Raw genomic sequence first — 22,122 nt, forward strand, 5'->3', positions numbered from 1 at the left:
GACTAATTGTTGTCCTGCTTGTCCTCAAAACTTTTGCCCACTAATTTCAATATTCATCAGCACATTTTGCCTATAATAATTGTTCCTCTAGTGTCTAATGGTAATTCTTTTATTTCTTTCATTGTTTCTACATTTATTAATTGGAATTCTTCTGTAAGGAAGAACTGTTACTTTTCTTTTATTCATTCACTTATTGGATTATTTATGCTACTGAAGACTCGTGGATATTAATTTGACCATTGGGAACTCTCAGATTGGCTTCTGTGCCCTCCCTTTCAACAAGTTCACCTCATTTTATGCACACTTCCTCACTTTTTGGCACCAGAATTTGCTCTAGACTTGTTATTTTCCCTATCCCAGCCCTGGAACCAACCACTTCTCTAAAAGCCATTTTAAAATTAAACTCTCCAGGAACTCTTGGTGAACATAAGAAAAACACCTCATTTGAAGACATCTGACTTTGAACTTCCTTTTTTATATTTTAGAATTCTAATCTTTCTGGTGTATACTTAGGATACTTCTTATTCATTGGACTCAGAGTTTCATGACTGTGTTTTTCACTTGTAGAGATTCCATTTGATTCTTTCCAGATTTGCCTTTTTTCCATCATGCCCTATTATTTTACTGGGAATTAAATGTGTTTTCATCTCTAATTCTTTTAAGTGCTTTTGTGCTGCTTTCTACTTGTTCTGTTATCTGAGGGTCGTGATGTCTATCCTGCCAGTTATTTGTGCTGATTCTCACTCAAATTAGACTCATGCGTCATTATATGTTTTGAACTTTTTCTTTTGACATGACCTCATTTTAATTTTTCAAAATATTTTTTATTGTTTAAAATATTACATATATTAATGATCTCATTTTTAGAGGGGTGTAATTTATTTTTCTGTGTGCGTAAATTTGGGTTATGTGTTATGGGAGTACCGTTCGAGAGTGGTCCAGGTGGCCCCAATTCACTGCCATTTTTATATTAATTTCTCAGCTCAGTGGTTTCAAGTTCAACCATTATTCTGAGGGTATTGCCATTCAAGAGTGCTGGCTTTCTGTGAGGGTCTCCATTCCGACTCCTGCTTATGAAGGCTAAAGGCCCTATCCTTTCTGTGTGGGCATTTAAACACACGCTATCAGGTTATAGAAATTAGTAACTTCCTTATAATACCTCACTATAGGTATGTCCCTCTTCCTTTCTAGCCCTAGGTAATACCCATCCCCATTTTTTTTTTTCTTTTCAGCTAAGCTATATATGTATAGAATTTTCTTTATCAATCATTGCAAGTTTGGCCCATCATATTTCTGGAACAGAAGTCAATCAGTTTTTTGTTGTTTTTAACAAACAAGTTATTGGGTAATGTACAGAACATATCTTAAAGGGAACTTTTCAGACCCCGTCTCCTGTAAATATGATCCCTTTTCCAGTTTTCCATGTTGGTTTTTTTTTTTTTTTTTTTTTTTTTTTTTTTTTTTTTTTAAATAAAATTGATCTTTCTTGTTGAAAGTATTATAGATACCCCTCACTTTCCCCCTTCTCCCCCTCCCCCCAGGCCTTCACCAAATTGTCTATGTCCATGGGCTATACATATAAGCCTGTAAGTTCCCTGGTTAATATCTCCCCTCCCCATCCTGCCTTCCCTCTGAGGTTCTCCAGTCTGTCCCATGCTTGTGTCTCTGGATCTATTTTGTTCATCAGTTTATTTTGTTCATAAAATTCCACATATGGCTGAGACCATCTGTTACATATTTTTTCTCTGGCTGGCTTATTTTGCTTAGCATAATACTCCCCAGGTCCCTCCATTCTGTCTCAAAGGGTAAGAGATCCCTCTTTGTTACAGCTGCATAGTATTCCATTGTGTGTATGTAACACTGCTTTTTTATCCACTCATCTACTGATGGACACTTAAGGCTGTTTCCAGATGTTAGCTATTGTAAATAACGCTGCTATGAACATAGGGATGGATATATTCTTTCTGATTGGTGTTTTGGGCTTTTTAGGATATATTTCTATAAGTGGGATCACTGGGTCAAATGGCAGTTCCATTTTTAACTTTTGAGGAAACTCCATGCTGTTTTCCATTGTGCTCGGGGGGTCACATAATTAGTTAGTATGCTGGAGTCTAGTTGTCATTGGCATTAATCAGGCAAATTGTTCCACCAACTAAGAATGGCCACGCACTACCACTCTCCTATTTTAATGTTGCATTTTATCCACCCCTGTCTCTGGGCCAAAAACATCCCACTTTCCGATTCATTCTCCAAGTTTTTTTTATTTGTTTTAATCTCCACTTTAGATTTACCATTCCTCAGGCTCCAGTGCTTTCAGTAGTTAAGTACTGATAATGTTATAAACTTATTACTGTGCTTAGTACTAGGGAATGAGAACTTTTTAAGGCATGGTCATTGTTTTTGAATAATAATCTAGTTGAGGAGGCAATTTACATTTCCGAAAATAGTGAGCAATACTAGACAGAATATAATTAAATGCTAAATTGGGTGACAGAGTTCTAAGTGTTAGAAATTGGAGGAGAGAAAGGGATAAAATGAGAGCCTGAATTGTAAGAGAAACTTAATTGTGGAAATGGAGTTTGAAGTGGGTCTTGAAACAACATAGCTTGGAACTGGATAGGCATTTAAAGCGAGGAGAAAGCTCAGACAATTAGTGAGTTAATTATGCATAAGATTTTTTAAAAATGTGAGGCTCTTCATGTGGTAGGGACTAGTGAGAAATGGGAATTAGAGAGAGAATGGCGGATGACTGCTCTGACTTTGGTACTACCAGAGGAATCATTCAAAAGTAGCATTTTAATTTTATTTATCCCCCAATTCAGATATCGCTAGAGGCTGCCTTTTCTTTTTGATTCTAGTACAGACTGCTTTGACAGTCCAGGCACCCACGAGCCTTTCCTCGCTATCACACATGCTTTTTGTGCCTACAACATGCTTTTTGGGGGGTGTATTCTGACTTAGGCCTACCATTTCCTAGTGGGTTTTCTGCTGAAGGAGGATTGTCCATTCCTTCTTCAGGTCCCATTGCAATGCGGTCTCGATACTCTGCTGACTCCCATCTACTGACACCTTTCTTCCCTAGATTCCTCTTGAAACTACTTTCTGTTGAACAGAGTTCAAAATCTAATCATATACCCTTTGTTTTCTGATAATTGACAATTGCATGCACTTCTTCTTTTCAATAGGTGCTAAGTTCTGTGAAGGGTTTCGGTTATGTTTTGTATTTTATTGTTCCTCTTAGTGCTGTATACTAACTATTCTTGTTATAGATTCAATGTTGAATTGAAAGCTCTTAAGGAATTGCGTGTTTTTTAAAATTTCAAAGACTGATGATTTGTAACGTTAGAGCTACTTCTTTGTATAAATGTGCCTGCTGTCAAGCCTCGTACATAACACTACTCTTAACTTAGTAAATGTTACTGGAATCCAAATTCGTAGTCGATCTCAAGTCAAAGCACATTTTTTTTTTTTTTTTTTTTTTTTACTATTTCATGGAAAGCAGAAAAAAGAGCAACAGCACTATAAGTTTTCTGTGATACTTTCCTCTGTCTTCTCTTTGAAGCTCTCCTTAATCTGAGTTCTTAAGTTTATATTATTCATTTATCTTGACATGTTTCCACTGACTGCCTCCTGTAGCTTTTCTAAATAATTTATATGTGTAGATGGAGATAAATTGTGTGTGTTAATTCAAGCTTAAGAGAAGAGGTTGGAGTGTTTTAGGAAGATTAATCCTTATTCAACCCTATCTAATTGATCTGTGTTGGCACTGTTCTTGCCTGGGTTTTAAATTTTTAATAAAATATCTATAAGGGAAGAACTCATCTGTTGTAGTTGGAATTAAAGTTACGAAGACATTTGACTATCCATAAAACCAGTCATTAAAATGAACTGAGAACACTTGGTTTAAGGAAATTGGGCTTAAACATTTTTCTTAGGCTTTAATTTTTACTTGATCTCTTAGCTTCTTAAAAAAAAAAAAATCTGAGATGACTTTTAAAACAAAGTCTTAAATTATTATTTTAAATAATATAAGTATTCTTTTACCCTCTTTAAAAGCTTGTGAGATGATTTGAGAGTGTTCAATTTATGTATATTAGGCTCTCGGTTTTCTGGGTGGTGCTGTGGTTTCTTGCTGAGAAGCTGCAAGGACTGTGGACACCTGGCCTTAGAAGTGTCCTAGCATTAGCTTACCCTTCCGTGTTTCAGAGACTGCTTCTCCAGCAATGAAGGCAGCTAACCTGGAATTTAATTTCAGGTGTGTGCCTGAGAGGGAGAAGCGGGGAGGGGGGGGAGGAGGGAAAGGGAAGAAGAGAGAGATTTTTTTTCCCGTGCAAGAAAGCAATTGTGTGAGGCAGGCTGGATCTTCTTCAACAACAGTTTATATTATATTGGTTTAAATAATTTTTTTGAGGGCAATACCTTATGAAATCTTAACTTCTAGGAATGTTCTGTTCTTGAAGTCTCCTCATAATAAAAGATAGTACCCTTGTCATGGTGATGTAAAGTACAGCCCAGTAGAGTCAATAATATTGTAATAACTAATGTATGGTATCAGAGGGTACTGAACTTATGAGGGAATCACCTCTAAGTTACATAAGAATCTGACCACTATGCTGTACACCTGAAACTAATATAATATTGAATGTCAACTGTAATTAAAAAATAACACTATCTTTTTCAAAAAATATTTTATTTCCTAATGGCTTCTTTAGGAACTGAAATGTGGTTGGGCATTCACTCTGCATTTGCTTCGCAGGTTGTTTGTATCCGCTCCACTTGGAACGCTCTCTCCCCGAAGCTGAGCTGTGACACCAGACCACTCATTTTGAAGACGCTCAGTGAACTGTTTTCTCTGGTTCCTTCCCTAACAGTCAACACAGCTGAATACGAGGTGGGCGTTTGGAGCTCAAGGCATTGTCTGTTTCTACACTGGAAAGACTTTTGCTTTTTAATAACTTTTGGATAAAATATTTGTAATTCTTTGCCCCAAATCCTTCAGCATGTTTTGTTCTGAGAACATGTTGGATCCTTAGGAGTAGGAAGGATATCTACCCTTATCAATTCTGAGCCTTTAAGACTCATTTACATAAAGGATACCAAGTTTTTATTATGAGCGTATCGTCAAGATTTTAAAAAGTCAGCATGTTAAAAAGTGTTTTGAAAATAATAGAATTCATGGGACCAACAGTTTAAATTCATTTTATTGGTGTTTTAAGTTCTAAAAAAAAAAAAGTACAAAGAATCTTTCATTGCTAAAGACATATTGTCAGTTTGCTCCTAGCTTTGCTGTAGAGATTTGTTTTTTACATGTTAGTTCATATTGTCTACAAACATCTTTCACCTTCATCTGTACTCTTCAATGAGGATGATTATAAAACCAACCCGTCTTAGAAGAGGAAACCAATTTTATGACGACTCTGTGTTTTTCATCCTAATGAATTGAAAAAGTTGGTGAAAATGCTTTGCTGTAAGATTCATAGATTCCTGATAACCATTTTCTTCAGTTATCTCTTCTGTGAGTGAAATAGAGAAGGTGTTGAATTCATTTATGTCTCCTCTTTTGTGACCATATTCCCTTTTATGTTCATCTTTTTTTTTTCTTTTCTTTCAAAGAGCAGCAATTGATTTTTACTTCTTGGTGGACTTTTAGTTTGAGACACAGATTTTGATAAACCATCCCTCCATCATATTCCAATATTAGTCCCTTTCATGCTAAATTAGTCTCTTTCATCCTGTGATAAGGCAGTAGGAAATGGTTAGGTCTCTAAATTTAATAATCTTAAAATCCCATTGTATTTAAAATATCAGTGTATCTAAGTGATGAGTCTGTTTTCCAAGAAGTTTCATTTTATGAATGGTGGGTAAATACAGATTAAGTCAATTACTAGGGGTATAACTTTTAAGGTGATTTAATTTCCACTGTTTGCTACCTTAGAGGTTTATTCTCGGTTTTATCTTTGTCTTAAAATTTTACTCTGATGTCTATTACTTTTTTCAGAATTTCAAAGTTCAAGTCCTCAGCTTCCTCTGGACTCACACTCAGAACAAGGTACTGTCACAAGGGGTGTCCCTGACACAGAACCAGGCTGGGAAAGGAACTACCGAATAAGGCTCTTAGAATAAAAAACAGGACGCCCTTGAAATGATGGCTCCTTGATTTTAAAAGAATTGCACCTATCCAGAAGTTTAGACTTTAGAAAGTATTCTCGGTTTGCTCTCATTGAGACGTTTTCACCACAACGTGCACTTACTACTTTGTGAAGCTGACGTTTGTCTGAAGAAGGACAGTTGCCATGGTCTCATGTTTTTAATGGTCCTTCCCTTTCCTGCTTTGTCCCTCCCCCCTCAGCAAGCATATCAAACAAGCAAACGCCCAGTCCATTTTTTTTTGTTGTTGAATATTGTTTCCAATAAGGAGTATAGAGATGAGGGTATGGGTGATGTATCCAACTCATAGGTGAAAAAGCTTGGATTCCCAAAGGCTAGCGTTCCCTGCTGGTAGCCGGAGCATCAGAATCCAGTTCCAGGCCTATCAGAATCTAACCCCTCTCCCCCCTTCCACTAAGCCCTACTATGTCATGGGGGTCTGAGATGATGCATTACTTTATGTTTAATGTCCAAACTGGGATAAAGATCCCTGTGCTTCTGCTCCCTATATCCAATGCTTTTCTCTCCATTTTCAATTGGGATGGAGTAAGCAAGTCAGTACAGTCCACTGACCATAGGACTTTGAGGGTGGAGTGGGAGATCTTCTTCCTCCAGAGTTGTTTATTATTATTATCTTTATATTAATATTATTATTATTTATTATTATTATTATCCTTTTCTTTGTCTCACCTTTATCCTCCTCAGGACGTGGTTGTAGCAAACGCTGCCTATCGGTCTCTGTCTCACTTCAGTGCCAGCGAGCACACGGTGCTCCACCTGCCCGAACAGGTAGGCCCGGCTGCTTTCTCCCTGCCTGCCTTCCTGCTGGGCTTCACGGCTTGATGTGTGTCTCCCCTCCCCTTAGGAGATTTGTACCTAATGGATGTATATGTAATTATGGTCTATGAAAGATAAGTTATATTCATTACCTGTTTAAGCTGCAATGAACTTAGACGGTAGTGGTGTGAGACATCACAGATAGTGACTTTAGATATCTTTGAAGAAGATGGAAGACGCCTGTGGAGTCTCCTTCGGGTGACCGGGTATATGGCTGCATGCCTCTGCCCGGGGCTTACTCCAGAAGATCTGTGCCACCGTGGGAACCACTTTGCCAAGTTAGGACATCAGCTTGGACTTCAAATCCAAGCATGGCTTGAACAGACTAAGATCTATGTTGCTTGTGCAAATGAAGATCTTTGTCTGTGATATAAAGTTGAGGTGCCATGTGAAGAAGAAAAAAAATCTGTTACTTATTCGTTTAGTGTCAAATGATGTGTAGGTTATCGCCAGAGAACTGGATGAGGAAAGTATTACTGTCTTTTAAGGGTTAACACATAGTGTGACATTATCTTGGTGTTTAGACAAAACTAAAAATACACAAGCGTTTCTAGTACCTATGTCATATAGACAACTTCAAATTATTAGGTTGTCTGGAATTGTCTGATTTCACATGTAGTGCTACTACTAATTCACATGCATCCACATGCACAAATGCCTGTGGAGTGGAAGGCAGACACTGTAGTAGAAGAACTTATGTGTAACATTATGCAGAATCTGTCCTTGAGGCCAAGTGGCAAGAAGTTTTGGTGAGATTTCTTGGGCTCCTCAGGCATTAAAATGGATTTCCTTTCTCTTCTAGATTGAGATTATATGGATATTAGATACCAGCAAAAATCAGACAAACTTCTGTCTGTTGAATTGAATAGGAGCCACCACGAGTGGGACTGAAGGACAGGCTCCTGACAAACCAAATCTAAGTAAGGCAGGATTTCCCATGTCCCCAAGCAGCTTGGCTGCCTTGTCATGCAGTTATCACAAATGGGAGGACTTAAGAAATAGTGTTTTATGACTCATAAAATTAAAAAGATGGGCCTTCAGAGGCCAGCGGTGGATGGCGGGGTCGAGTCTCAGAGTGGGGCAGGGAGATAGGTGTGCAGCAAGGGTCATAGGACAGAGGTGTCCCCGGGTTTTGCAATGCAACTCCTGAATGAGCTCCTAGTATTTTCCTTATAAGATTGAGCCCCAAGGCTGGCGGTGCCAGCCCAGAGCCTAAGAGGATTATAAAGAGCAGGCGAAGTGGGGCTAGGGGATGAGCAACTGGTCAGGCTAGAGATGAGGGAGGTTTAGGGAGGCCTCTGCCGCTATAACTGTTAGTCCTGGTCCATGATGACTAGACCACTGCTCAGTCTGAGCTCTGGAAACCAGGTGATGGAGTGTTCTGAAAACGACTGAGACTGGGCGGGGGGAAAAAAGATGGGACTTCAGACTGCGCTATGGCTACTAGCAATACCCATAGCTTATGGAAGGAAGAAAGAGAATGGGGGAGGGAGAGAGGAAAAAGGAAAAGGAAAAAAAGCTACATGCAAATTTGGTGTGCCAACGCCTACCAGTAGATCTGGGAAGATACCTTTTATTATTATTATTATTGTAGTTGTTAAATAATTTCTAATTCACATCACCGCATAATGATTACCTTTATTTTCAGCTATCACTCTTGTACTATTATATCTGGAATAAGTAGCTTTTATTAAACAACGTTCACAGTCACTTGGCTGTTTCATTTCTACCTCTTCAAATATTGATGTGTTTATAATTTTTCCTGCTTTAGGGTTATGTCCAGTTTCTGATTATGGTTGTTAGAATTTATACTGAAATAAGTGCTATTCTCAGTCAAATACTAGATACTTTCTTAACCTAGCTCTTCTATATTGTCTGATCCTTAATAGCATATATAGCTCTTTATACCTCCCTGCACAAAGGGTAGTGATATGCGTAGAGTTGGGGCTTCTAAGTCTGCTTGGGTCTTCGCCATCAGCACAGGAAGAGCTGTAAAGGAAATCTCTAAGGCCTGTCCTTGGTTAGCCATGCTTTTCAACCTTTTCTTCTGCCCTCACCCCCTTCAGGGATGTGACTAGTGGTTCACTACTGTGAATATTTTCAACTGGGATCAAGATGAACAAACAAAAATGGTTTAAAAGATTCCACCTCTGATGACCATCTTCTGATCTAGGGAACCTGCCACAGAGAATCATTGCTTCCAGGACTGCACCATGCACTCCTCTTCTTTGTGTTGATTACTGGTTTTCAGTTTGGCTGTTGGAATACCCAGGACTGAAAGTCCAGAAAGGGATCCATGTATTCACATCCCAAAAAGTCCCCAGAGCCTCAAAGGCTTAGGAGACAACCAAATCAGCAGACACTGAGGCCCGTTTTCAATTATCTTAAAAGTCCCTGCCGGGTAGGAACTAACATAACACAAAAACTAAGATTTTTGTTGTTGTTGTTGTCAGAGACTACTTCCTCTGTATTAAAGGGCAATTTCAGTTATGAAGCTGAAAGTTACCTGTACTTTCCAGTGAAAATATGTCTGTTCCCTTTTTCTTTTTCTGCTTGTGGAAACTTATGAAATAGTCTTCTAAATAAGCACAGTATGAATTTCAAGTAGAAATGTTAAAAAAAAAAAAGAAAAAAAAAAAAGGGAGGGGGTATAGTGGATCCTTATCAACATGGTTACATTTGTGGATTGTAATTCAGCTACTTTTGCAATAAGCACTGCCCTTTTTTAAATTCACTGAAGAAAGATTTCTTGTTGATTAATGCATTAATTTAAAACTGTGAAACTTGTTGGAAGCTAACAGGCTGGGAGAACAAAGGGTGTTAGAGGAGTGGCAGACATCAGAAAAAAATTTAGGGTTGAATAAGGCACTGCATCTAAGGCCAGACGGAAAATGCCATTGGGTAATAGATTTGAATGAGATACCATGTGAGTTAGGGATTTGAAATTAAATTCAGTAACTCATCTTTCTTGTCATTGATGGGTGTGTTGTATTTTTTTAGGCAGTTCTGTGAGATTATTGGAGATAGACACTTAACACGTGCATGGGTTTAATAATTATTTATTGGACATCTAAGTGCTAGGCTATCTATGTGTTTTGTTGTTTGTAAAAATATTGTTAATTTCTTGAAACTTTCAAATCTAAAGTTGGTCAAAAAATTGTGGGTCTTCATTGAGGACTTGTTGATTCTAACGTTAAAAAGTACGCATGAGCCCTTGATGGTTTAGCTCAGTGCATAGAGCATTGGCCTGTGGACTGAAGAGTCCAAGTGTTGAATTCTAGTCAAGAGCAAATGCCAGAATTGCTGGCTCAATCCCCAGTATGGGGCATGCAGAAGGCAGCCAGTCAATGATTCTCTTTCATCATTGATATTTCTCTCTCTCCCTCCTCTCCTTTCCTCTCTGAAATCAACAAAATAAAAACTACACAAGAGTGCTTCCTCCCTTTTAGTTTGTACTTCTTTGAAAAAAAAAAAAAAAAAAAACCAAAAAGGCAAACAAACAAACAAACAAAAAACCCATAGAGAATTGTTTTCCTTATAAAACAATAATGGATAAACATTTAGGTGGAAGATTGACTCTCTTCTCTGACTTGGGTTTATTAAAAAATATTTAGCTATTTAAAAATTAGACTTTTCATTATAGAGGTCTTAAGATAAATTGAGTTGATTTCTGGAGTTAATTTTAGAAGCCAGTAATATAAAAGGACTCATTATGCATGCTGGGTTGGTATTAATGTGGTGTAACCTGTTCGTCTTTGATTTAAGTGAATGTCACTGCATTCATCAGAAGCTGTTTCTCCTTTTAAATGAATTTATGCAGTTACTTGATGTGTTCAAAATAAAATCCTGGTTTTTTTGCACAAACTCCTAGGTTTTCATAGGTTACACACAAACAAAGGTGGTTGAAAGGTTATCTGGCTCAGAACCCATAGGAAGGCATTTTGTAAGATATGTTTTCCAGTATTCAATGTGAAGCAGATTTTAAAAATAATTTATCATTTTATACTTGGCTCTCTATTAAAGTGTCTCCAATAAAGCTTAGCTATTCTTGGAAGGACATAGTTGTGTGTGTGTGTGTACATGCGTGTGTGTTTGTGTTTTAAGTATATGTACAGTGTTCCTGGGTGTTTTAGCAGCTAATGTAGTATAATTGCCCAAATTATGAAATTTTAACAGGTTTTTTTCATCTGATGTCTCTTGATGTTCCTTAGTTGTACTCATATTGATCATAGTTGTTGCACATAAGCCCAAGGAAGAGACTGGAGCTAGCATAGGGAAGCTGGAATAAATGCCTCTATAAGAGATGAGCAGAAAAGGACAGAAATGTAATGGAATCAAGTTCTGACAAAAGTGCTAATTTGTTCGGGAGAATCAAATTTGAAGAAACGAAATTGAAGGAGTAGCATTATAAATAGGCAGGGTATGTCATCATACTTAAATCACAGTACATCTATAGTTTCCTTGTTATGAGATACAGACATATGCTGTTTATTCTATAGCAGGTAGGTTAATATAGGTGTTCAGTTATGTGCATGTATAATTGGGCAACTTAAAATGGATGGATGCGTATATCTTTTTTTTTTACCCCCAACCTACAATAGTAGGTCGTTTTTCATGGCTCTCAGAAATATTGATGTCTGGGTGCTGTGACTCATTTTAAGTAATTTACCGTAGGTTGACTGAACAGAAAGACTGGATAGGCTAAAATGTGTGCAAAAATGATTGTATCCCTTTTATAGTAAATGATTCTGGAATTAGAAGCGTTAGTTCATGCACTAGTTAAGGTCCTTCTGAAGGCAATGGTGGCTCCTGCTTCTTACTCTTCTGCTTGAGCCACTAACACCTCCCTCTCCTCTCCCCACTTTCTCTTCTCTTATAGCCTGCCTTCCTTCTTCCTTTCTCCCTCCTTTCCTTCCACCGCCTTCTTTATAAACAGAATAATTGAAACATGAATCACATTCCATATGATTCACCTATTTAAAGCATACAATCAGTGGTTTTAGTATATTCAAAAAATTATGCCAACTAATCACAGAGCAACCAGTCTAATTATAGAACATTTTATTATGAGTTAATTCTCATTACCCTTTCCTCTCCCTAAGCCCTAAGCAACCATTAATCTATTTTCTGTCTCTAAATTTGCCTGGCCTGCACCTTTGCTATAATGAAATTATATAGTATGTGGTCTTTTGTGACTGGCGTCCTTAATAGCATATTTTCAAAGATCATTCATGTGTAGCATGAATGTACTTCATACCTTTTTATGACCAAATTAGAGGCCCAGTGCACAAAATTCATACACAGCGGGTGAGGAGGGGAAGGGTCCCCTCAGCCTGTACCCTCTCCAACCCTCTGACTGCTGGTTTAGGATCAGGCCTAAACCAGCAGTCAGACATCCCTCTAGCAATTCTGGACTGCTGGCTCCTAACCATTCACCTGCCTGCCTGCCTGATCACCCCTAACTTCCCCCCACCCCCACTGCTTCTGCCTGCCAGCTTGATTGCCCCCAATTGCCCCCACACCAGCCTGGTTGTCCCCAACTGCCCCCCTCCTGCTGGCCTGTCACCCCACACAGCCTGCTGCTTGGTCATTTGGTTACTCCTCACTAACTCCCCTGCTGGCCTGGTCGCTGCTCCACGCAGCCTGTTTGGTTGTGACAGTCACTTAGGCTTTTATATAGGTAGATAATAGTCCGAGGTATAGATATGCCACGTTTTGTTTATGTATTCATCAGTTCATGGGCATTTCAGTTGCCTCTTTTTTGGGGGGGGGGGCAGGGGGTAGCTATTATGAATAATGCAATCACATTCATGAGCATTCACATGTAAGTTTTTTGTGTGACTGTACATTTTCATTTCTCTTGGTATATACCTAGCAGTGGGGTTGCTGGGGCGTATGAACTGTCTAACAGTTTGAGAAACTGCCAAACTGTTTTCCAAAGGAGCCACCCCCTTTTACATGTTCACCAGCCGTGTATGTGGGCTCCGATTTTCTCCACATCCTCGCCGTTCCTCTGAGTTTTCCTCTGTGCCCCTCCCCAAGTCTCCTGTCACCTGTTAACGTGAGGAGCAGTCGGCTTCCCAGGGCTTGGATGGCCTGACGTGGTAACGGGTGCTTCCGATGTAGACTCCAGCTGTAAGCAGTGTTGTCTGCTTCCCCCGCGTGTTGTGCAGACGTTTTTCCATTTGTCCTGTGGATGTGTAAAAAGTCAGGAAGTAAGGCAAACGGACCCAGACCCATTCCTTCTGGGGGAACTTTTTAGGCAACTGGGACTTGTCAAAATCTCTGAGATAACTCCTGATGATACTAACCCTGGCAGCCTCCAAGTACGTATGCAGACCAGAGACGCTGGGAGAACTCCGCTTGTCAGAGCCGAAAGGTTTGCAAACGCCCCCGGGTTTCTCTGGCATGCACTGATGGCAGCAAATGCCCTGTGTGCGCTTGGATTGTTATCGCTGTTGTTGTGGCTGGCGCAGGCTCTGAGAGCCAGGCCAGGCCCTCTATGGTCTCAGAAGTAAGCCTGTCTTAGCAAGTGCTGGGGCAGTCAGCTTGCTTTCCCGCCTTCACTGTTGCAGAGGACACGAGTTACGGTTGAAAGGCTTCATTGGAGTTGGGGTTATTATACTTAAGAGAAGCATTTCCTCTTTTTTTTTTTTTTTTTCCTTTTTTAATCCCTTGCAAGCGCCCCGGCTCAGTGCAGTTCCTAAATGGAACAGTGCTTTGGGGACCGATGAAGAAGGCAGTTGGCAGGAATTGTTAATTGTTTCTAAAAATAACTCCAGGAGACAGGCTAATGGTAATGACTGGGTTCTGGCACTTTATGGTTATAGCAACCACTTTTATATATTTTGATTTCCTCCCCTAATGCTTAATTATCTCCATGTGGGCATTATGATGGTGTATCAGTGAAAGTATTAAAAATTTAATTAATTGCATGACAGTTATATCTTGTGGAAATTACAATAGTGGTAATCTTCAAATTGCAAATCCCACAATAAAGTGTAGCTACCAATTACAGATTTTAGTGTTTTTATATTCTCTAGCAACAAATTGCCAAGTCTAAAATAAAGTCAACTAAAGCATTCTGTTCCTTCCGGATCTCCACTATACATTCCACTGGAGGATTTTAAGCTTTGTCATAGAGATGTGGGTGGAATCACAGATTTAAAAAAAAAAAGTATTAAGATTAGGCAAATATTTCATTATAAACCATAGAAGTTCAATATATTCAATGTGTCAGTGTTTGCATTTTATTGTCTGACGGTGTAAACTTTTATTACTTTTCTATAAAACATTGCTAATACTGATTTATGGTGATTTTCTTACTATATCATTAGTTCTTTACATGGATCTGGGATTGTACCTAATATGATGATTACAGGTTAACATTCACTTAATTTGAAGATGAATAGTTGTTGTTATTTTTATTTTTAATTGTCTTTTGACATTGTAGAGCATTGAATCTAGCTGATTTTTTAAAATCTTGACATGAAAAGGACAAAGAAAAGATTTTACGTGATGCTTTAGTATTGTCTTCTCTGTCATTTCAGATAAGGCCAGAAATCAGTCCTCCCGACGAGCTGGATGAAGATGAAGATGAGGAGGGAGATGAAAAGGATGTGGATCTTTCTATTCCTGGCCCTTGCTATCTCAAACTGTTGCCACTCACCTCACCTTCGGTGTTACCAGGTGACTTATTTACTTAATGGCAGGGAAGCTAGCATTTTCCAGTGATTTTTACCCATCCGATTAATTGTGTTCTTTTGTGATGTGTACATATTATAGCTTGCTTTAATCTTACATACTCATTTTCTATCTGAAATGCAAAATGCCTCCATCTGTTCCATAGGGTTGCTTGAGGTAGTATGGCATTCAACATATACTGAATATGTTAGACTTGAATAAAATTGAACTGGAGAACTAGTTTAAAAAGCATTTTTACTAACGTATTTCAAGTGCTAAATTTATTCTATAAGGTAATTTTGCAGTGGACTTTAAGTCACTGATTCAAATAACTGTTTATTGTTATAGAAGATAAGTGAAAAGATTATTAGAATCTTCCAAGAGTTACTGGCTAGTATCATCATTATAAATTTATTCTAAAGAGAATTATTCCAAAGATGGTACCAATATTCAAGAACTGGAAATGAATGCCTTTAAAAATCTATGGTATTGCATGGTCATTTAGTTTCAACATAAACTTTACAGAATTTTGGCATTTCAAAAATATTTTAATTCTTTCTAATTCTAATTCAATATTAGCCAACATTTTGCTGACCATGTTGCATTATATGTCCTGTCCCCATTCTAGTTTGAATGTTCATGAATGTATAAATAGGGAGCCAGGTCTTCATAAGAGGCATGCAGGCAGTCGGTAGCAGTCCTGAAGGTGGGCATCTGGGGGATACATGCCTGACCTCACAGTGTTTCCACCCTCTGACCTCCTGCCAGTGTCTCCCATTGGAAAAAATCCTGGTGATGCAGATGTTAAAGGTCATTCTCCCAGGACACAGAGCAGGGCGAGAGGGTGGAGGATGGGTCTGGAAGGGTAAATGGAAGTATCCCATACAGTGTTTCCCTCGCTTTTAAATGGAGAGATTTGGTTGCATCTTGAAGTATATCACATTGACAGAGCTAGGCACATAATAGATGCTCCAGTGAGCACTTTCCCTTGAATTTAATCATATCTTTTAAAGAAGAAGTTTAGATCTATTCAGAGTGAAATTCCCGTTTTATTGGGTGGATCTTTGCTTTTTGTTCCTATAATAAGAGGCACCTGCAGTAGTCTCCTTTTCTGTTTTCCCTTTGATTTGTTTAGTTTAAATGTTTTTGTTTCTGCATTGGGCAACCTCTAGTGGTTCTTAGGGAAATAACACTGGAATACAAACCTGCAGTTTTATCAAGTGTTCTGTTTGGTATCTATTGTCTTTGGTCCCACATTTCTGTGTTACCTTATAATAAGTAAATACGTCAAAAAATAAAAATAGCGCGCTTAATTAGGACCACAGCAAAGAAATGATAAACCAATATTTTGCTTTTTATTTTATTTATTTATTATTATTATTTTTTAAATATATTTTATTGATTTTTTACAGAGAGGAAGGGAGAGAGATAGAGAGCCAGAAACGTCGATGAGAGAGAAACATCAACCAACTGCCTCTTGCACACCCCCCACCGGGGATGTGCCTGCAGCCAAGGTACATGCCCCTGACCGGAATCGAACCCGGGACCTTTCATTCCACAGACCGATGCTCTACCACTGAGCCAAACCGGTTTCGGCAATATTTTGCTTTTTAACAATTGTACTGATATTGCTACAGATGATTAAACTTATGGTGACATCAGAGGTTTTGATGTTATTCTAAGCGCAGTGAAAAACAATTGAAATATGTTAGGGAGGGAATGACACAAATTCTGGCCTGAATAGATGATGGCTTGTAGGGGTAGAAATCAAAAAGTCCGTTTTTAAATGAGGCCATATGCGGGAGAGAGAAGATAACGACTGGGCAAGTTGCAGTGAAAAGGGAGAGAAATGGGTGGGTTTGGGATATATTTTAGAAGTTTGATATAGAAGGACTTGCTGGTGGAGTACATATGAGTGTGGGGATGAGAAAAGTCAAGAATGACTACGTTTTTAAGCTTTAGCAACTGGGTACCCTGGTCTGACTTGGGGAAGAATAAAAAAAGGAGGGAATCAAGAGTTCCCTTTTTACTTTGTGAAGTTTGGCCTGCAATAGGCTAAGCTGCTGCTGCTGTGGAGGTGATGGTATGAGTGAGTTAAGACATGTGGAATCTAACGAACACAGTAAACTGGTAAATAAAACATGCAACAGACTGGTGAATCTCAGAGGAAAGGTAGGGACAGGAAGAGATTAAACAAAGAATTTATATGCATATATGCATTGCCCGTGGACGCAGACCATAGGGTGGTGAAGACCTAGGATGAGGTAGGAGCCAGGTGGGGGGAGTAGGGAGGCCAAAGGGAAAAATGGGGCAGCATCTGTAATATTCTCAACAATAAAGACTTTTAAAAATATATATGAGTGTTGCCCTGACCGGTTTGGCTCAGTGGATAGAGTGTCGGCCTGCGGACTGAAGAGTCCCAGGTTCGATTCTGGTCAAGGGCATGTACCTTGGTTGTGGGCACATCCCCAGTAGGGGGTGTGCAGGAGGCAGCTGATAGAAGTTTCTCTCTCATTGATGTTTCTAACTCTCTATCCTTCTCCCTTCCTCTCTGTAAAAAAATTAATATAATATATATTTTTTTAAAATGAGTGTTTCTCTTCTAGCATACTGTAATACTCTTAATTTCCTTTTATCTCTTTCAGCTTTGGAGGAATTTTTTACATCGCTCGTGAAGCAAGAAATGGTGAATATGCCCCGTGGGATATATCACTTGGCATTGAAAGGAGGTGCCCGCTCAGACCAAGGAAAGACGGTAGCAGGAATCCCCAACTTCATATTGAAAATGTATGAAACAAACAAGCAGCCGGGTTTGAAACCTGGCCTTGCAGGTGAGCGCAGTGCACAGTATCCAGGTACAAGTGTTCAATGCACTGTTTTAGCTTCCGTGTCCAGGCAGGCTGGAGTAGGGCATGGGAGGGCATTGCTGCTGCTGCTGCTAATGTGTTGGCACACTGGATAAGTGGCAAGAATAAGTCACATTTTGAAGGCACCAGAGGACTGTAGAAGCAAAGATAGATAAACAAAGCAATCCAGAAGAGAACATCTTGGGCTTGTCTTCTTCCCCAAGGAGGATAGTCAGACTCGGGTTGTGAGGTAGGATTGGGGGTTGGCCAGGAGGAGGCCTGTTGGAGGCTAGAGAAACAGTGGAGCTATTAGTGGTTCCACTGGATGAGGGGCTGCTGCGATGGTTAAGTTTGTGTGTCTTGGTTGGGCTAAGACAGTGGTCAGCAAACTCATTAGTCAACAGAGCCAAATATCAACAGTACAACGATTGAAATTTCTTTTGAGAGCCAAATTTTTTAAACTTAAACTCCTTCTAACGCCACTTCTTCAAAATAAACTCGCCCAGGCCGTGGTATTTTGTGGAAGAGCCACACTTAAGGGACCAAAGAGACACATGTGGCTTGCAAGCCACAATTTGCCCACCCCGGGGAGATGCCGGATAGCTGCTGAGACATTAGTTTGGGTGTGTCTGTGAGTGTGCTCAGAAGAGGTTAGCTCTGAATCAGTAAAGTGTGTAAAGAAGATCAGCAGCGTGCCCTGCCCGGGCCCGATTGGAACAGAAACACAGCAGAAGGGTGAACCTGCTCTTTGCTTGAATGGGTGCATCCATCTCCTGCCCCTGGACGCCGGCACTCCTGGTTCTCGGGCTTTGGGACTCAGACTGAATTACTCCTCTGGCTTTCCTGGTTCTTCTCGGGTACATATTTCTTATTTGTTCTGTTTCTCTGAAGACCCTGACTATTGTACAGGAGACAAATTGGAGATTTTCCTCAGAAGATATTTGCTGCATTTTGAGTTCGCACTGAAAGTTAAAGAAGTAGGCCGATGCAACGTGAAATCTCCTTCAGTCTTGTGCTCAGGAAACAAAGACGAGCTAGGAAAGCGAGTCTGAAAGCACAAGAGCAGGGGATTGGTCCTGGAGAGGGAGAGCGCTTTTCACCCTGGCCTGGGCTGGAGGCGGAACTTCAGGCCTGACCTTAACAAGAGGCGGGTGCCGGAGGCAGAGAGACCAGCAGACCTTGGAGCCTGAGTGACAGAACGGGAGACTCGAGGAACCTCAAACACACAGCCCGTTTCTCCCTTCAGAGTGATATTTGCCCAAATTTGGAACTTGAAGGGATGGGAGAGTTAGAGGTGACCGGAAACCTCTGAGGACAGACCTGGATCTCTCACAATTATTCCTCCTGAGGAGTGCCATGAGACTGTCCGTGGGGAGTGCTGCCCTCGGAACAGGGCTGAGCCAGACGTGACCAGAGTATAGTTATTGTAGTAACCCAGGCCAATCCCCGATTTGGTTGAGATCAGTGCTTCCCTATCTGCTTAACAGAGGAGAGGAGTTTAGCATCATTTAGACTAAAATCTCTGTGGTTTTTTACTTACTATCTGTATACAGTGTAAAAGTACTTAGACATATGGAAAAGGAGGAAGCTAGAAATGAAGGGGACATTTCAAGGAGATAACAAAGTCACCCTATTAAGAAAATGTCACTATCCTAGTCCATGCACACAAAATAGCATAGCTTCATGATATCTGATAAAAATTAGCAGAACTAAAAGATGAAATAGGCCTGCAGTAAAAATGGAAACTTTAAAACATCTTTTTTCAATAGCTTGATGAACAAGGAGACAAATAAACTATAAGTTTACAAACTATCTGAACAACACTCTGAATAAACTTGACTTAATTGACAGGGAACAGTGATAGAATTCCTATGCTTTTCAGCAGTACATTGGAAACTTACCAAAATGACCATATGACAAGCCATAATCATCAACAAATTTCAAAATACTGAAGTCATTAAGAGTCTGTCCTCTAATGACTATGGGATTAAGCTAAAAATAATCACCCCAAAAATAACTAACTAGGATGTCTCCAGAAGCCTAGAAATTGAACAGTACACTTGTAAATAGTCCAACAATTAAACTAAATATCAAAATGGAAATCAGCAAATATTTTAAACTGAATAACAATGAAAATAAGCCATATCCCAACTGTTAAAACAGTGCTAGAAGGAAATTTATACTTTCAGTGACTATATTAGAAAACTAAAAAGGAAAATAATGACTTAACCTTCTATCTCAAGAAGCTTTAAAAAGAACAGCAAATTAAATTTAAAGAAAGGAAAGAATAATAATTAAAAAATTAATGCATTAGAAAACATAAAATAAAGAAAATGAGCAAAGCAAAAGTAGATTCTTTGAAAAGCTTAACAAAATGATAAAGCCAGTGTAAGTTTGGATAATAAATTAGAGAAATATAGATATGAGGAATAACAAAGGAAATACCACTTCAGGTAGCATTCAAAAAGATAAAGAATAATGACCTTCCCACTGATACCGAATAAAAATCATGGTGCACATGGCATCCTTGGTGAATTCTTCCCCAAAATTAAGGGAGCAATAGCAATGATATTTGTATCCAATGAACTCTAACAGAGAGTAGGAGGGGGAGGGGGAAACAATTATGAGATTGGCATACTTTTTATACAAAATCTGAAGAGTGCAAGAAGGGAATATTGCAAACCAATCTTTTCTATGAACATAGTAGTTAAAAAAAATTAAACTCAGCAATAGATACAAAAGATAATACCTAACAATTAAATGGAGTTAATTTAATGTTTAAAAATGTAATTCATTATATTAATTGAAAAAGGCAGAGCAATCTTTAAATTATAGCAATAGATACAGAAAATATCTAGGAAAAATTTACCTCCTATTCATGATAGAAAAAAGACTCCTATTAAACTTTGAATAGAAAGGAACTTTTTTTATTCTGATGAAGAACATCTACAATGCCATTGTTGTACTTAGTACTCAGATACTGAGATTGGGGAAAAGATATGGATGGTATTAGCATCACTGTTGTTCAGTATTATAATGGAGGGCATAGCTAGTGTGATAAGCTAAAAAAAAAAAAAAAAGGCAATAAGGGTTAGAAAGGGAAAAATAAAATATTATGTACAGATGACATAGAAAATTCAAATTTATCTACATATTGAATTCAGCAAGATTAATGCATATATACAAAAGTCAATATATAAAAATCAGTATAATTGAAAAAGATTTTTAAAAATTAAAGAAATGAAAGTCACTAAGAAAATGCCAAAAAAAAAATCAGTGATATATTTCATATACCATAACAAAAAATAAAATTTGAAAACACTATTATTTACAGTAGCATCAAAAAATATCGATTACCCAAAGTAAATTTATCAAAAAGTATGTAAAATCCTTATGCTGGAAGCTATAGACATTATGGAGAAAAAAATTTAAAAATCCTAACAAATGGAATGATATACAATGTCTATGGACTTGAAGACTGTGTTGTAAAGATGTTAATTTTCTTTAAATTGATATGTGGATTCAACCCAATCCAGATCAGTATCCTGGTAGGTTGTGTGTTTTTTTCTTGTTTTTTATTTTTCTTTCTTTGAAACTTACAAGCAGATTCTAAAATTTGTGTGAAAATGAACAGATAGCCAAGATAATCTTAGAGAATCAAAACAAAGTAGGAGGATTTACATTTCCAGATGTCAAGACTTTCTATGAAACCACAATAATTGACAGTGTGGGATTGGTGCAAGGATACACAAACAGACCCGTGGAAGAATATTGCAGACCCACATAAGAGGGCCACAGATTATTACAAAGGTGACACTGCAGAGCTGTGGAGAAAAGGGGTCTTTATCACAAATGGTTCTGTAATGAAAAGCTGCAGTTATAAAAATAGTGACAAATTATTTTAAAATCAAGGACATGTGTTAATCAAAAGGTATCTTGAAGAGAGTGAAAAGGCAAGCCACAAAATGCAAGAGAGTATTATACATGTGTCTGATAAAGAGCTCATATCTAGCATATATAATGAATTTTTGCAGATTAATAAGAAAAAGATAATCAGAAAACAGCAAAATGAATTGAACACACCCTTCAAAACGAGAGTATTTAACTGTTCAATGAACATATGAGTAAACGATCAACTTAGTCATCAGAGAGATACAAATTAAAACCTCAATAAGATACCACCACATATTTAACAGATTGGTTAAAATGAAAAACAAGAGTGCAGGTATGAGGAAAAACTTTTCCACTTGTGTAGGTATAAAACAAGGAACCCTTGTTTTATCAGGATTCAGAAATATGTGCATGCACTTCTCTTTAATTGAAATTTATTTTTTAAAGCTCAATAGAATATTAAGTAGCAGTTTATAAAATTTAGTGTCATTAATTGCAAATTTATTCACTTATTTACAAATGAATAAAGCTTGTAAATTAATGATAGTTTAAATATAACTTATGTCTCTATTTTTTTCTTTCCTTAGACACCAATAGCCAAATATAATTTGCTTAGAAAATTCTAATTCGTAAATATTTCTATCCAGATTGATTAAATATTGGCTACTGGGAATCTAATTGATGAAGTTTTTTTCATAACAAATGTTTTTGTTTTCTT

General features: G+C 38.2%; 1 protein-coding gene across 1 annotated transcript in view; it reads left to right on the forward strand.

Annotated features, from left to right (window-relative positions):
* Positions 1–22,122, forward strand: part of FOCAD (focadhesin) — a 274,520-nt gene that overhangs the window by 157,037 nt on the left and 95,361 nt on the right. Inside the window, exons 16-20 of the mRNA XM_084898094.1 lie at positions 4,757–4,891; positions 5,999–6,049; positions 6,853–6,936; positions 14,535–14,673; positions 17,313–17,498. Of these exons, the coding sequence (XP_084754220.1) occupies positions 4,757–4,891; positions 5,999–6,049; positions 6,853–6,936; positions 14,535–14,673; positions 17,313–17,498 (595 nt within the window). The remainder of the gene's footprint in view (positions 1–4,756; positions 4,892–5,998; positions 6,050–6,852; positions 6,937–14,534; positions 14,674–17,312; positions 17,499–22,122) is intronic.

The sequence above is a fragment of the Pipistrellus hanaki genome (assembly GCF_964339955.1).
Source record: "Pipistrellus hanaki genome assembly, chromosome: 11".
NCBI lineage: Eukaryota > Metazoa > Chordata > Mammalia > Chiroptera > Vespertilionidae > Pipistrellus > Pipistrellus hanaki.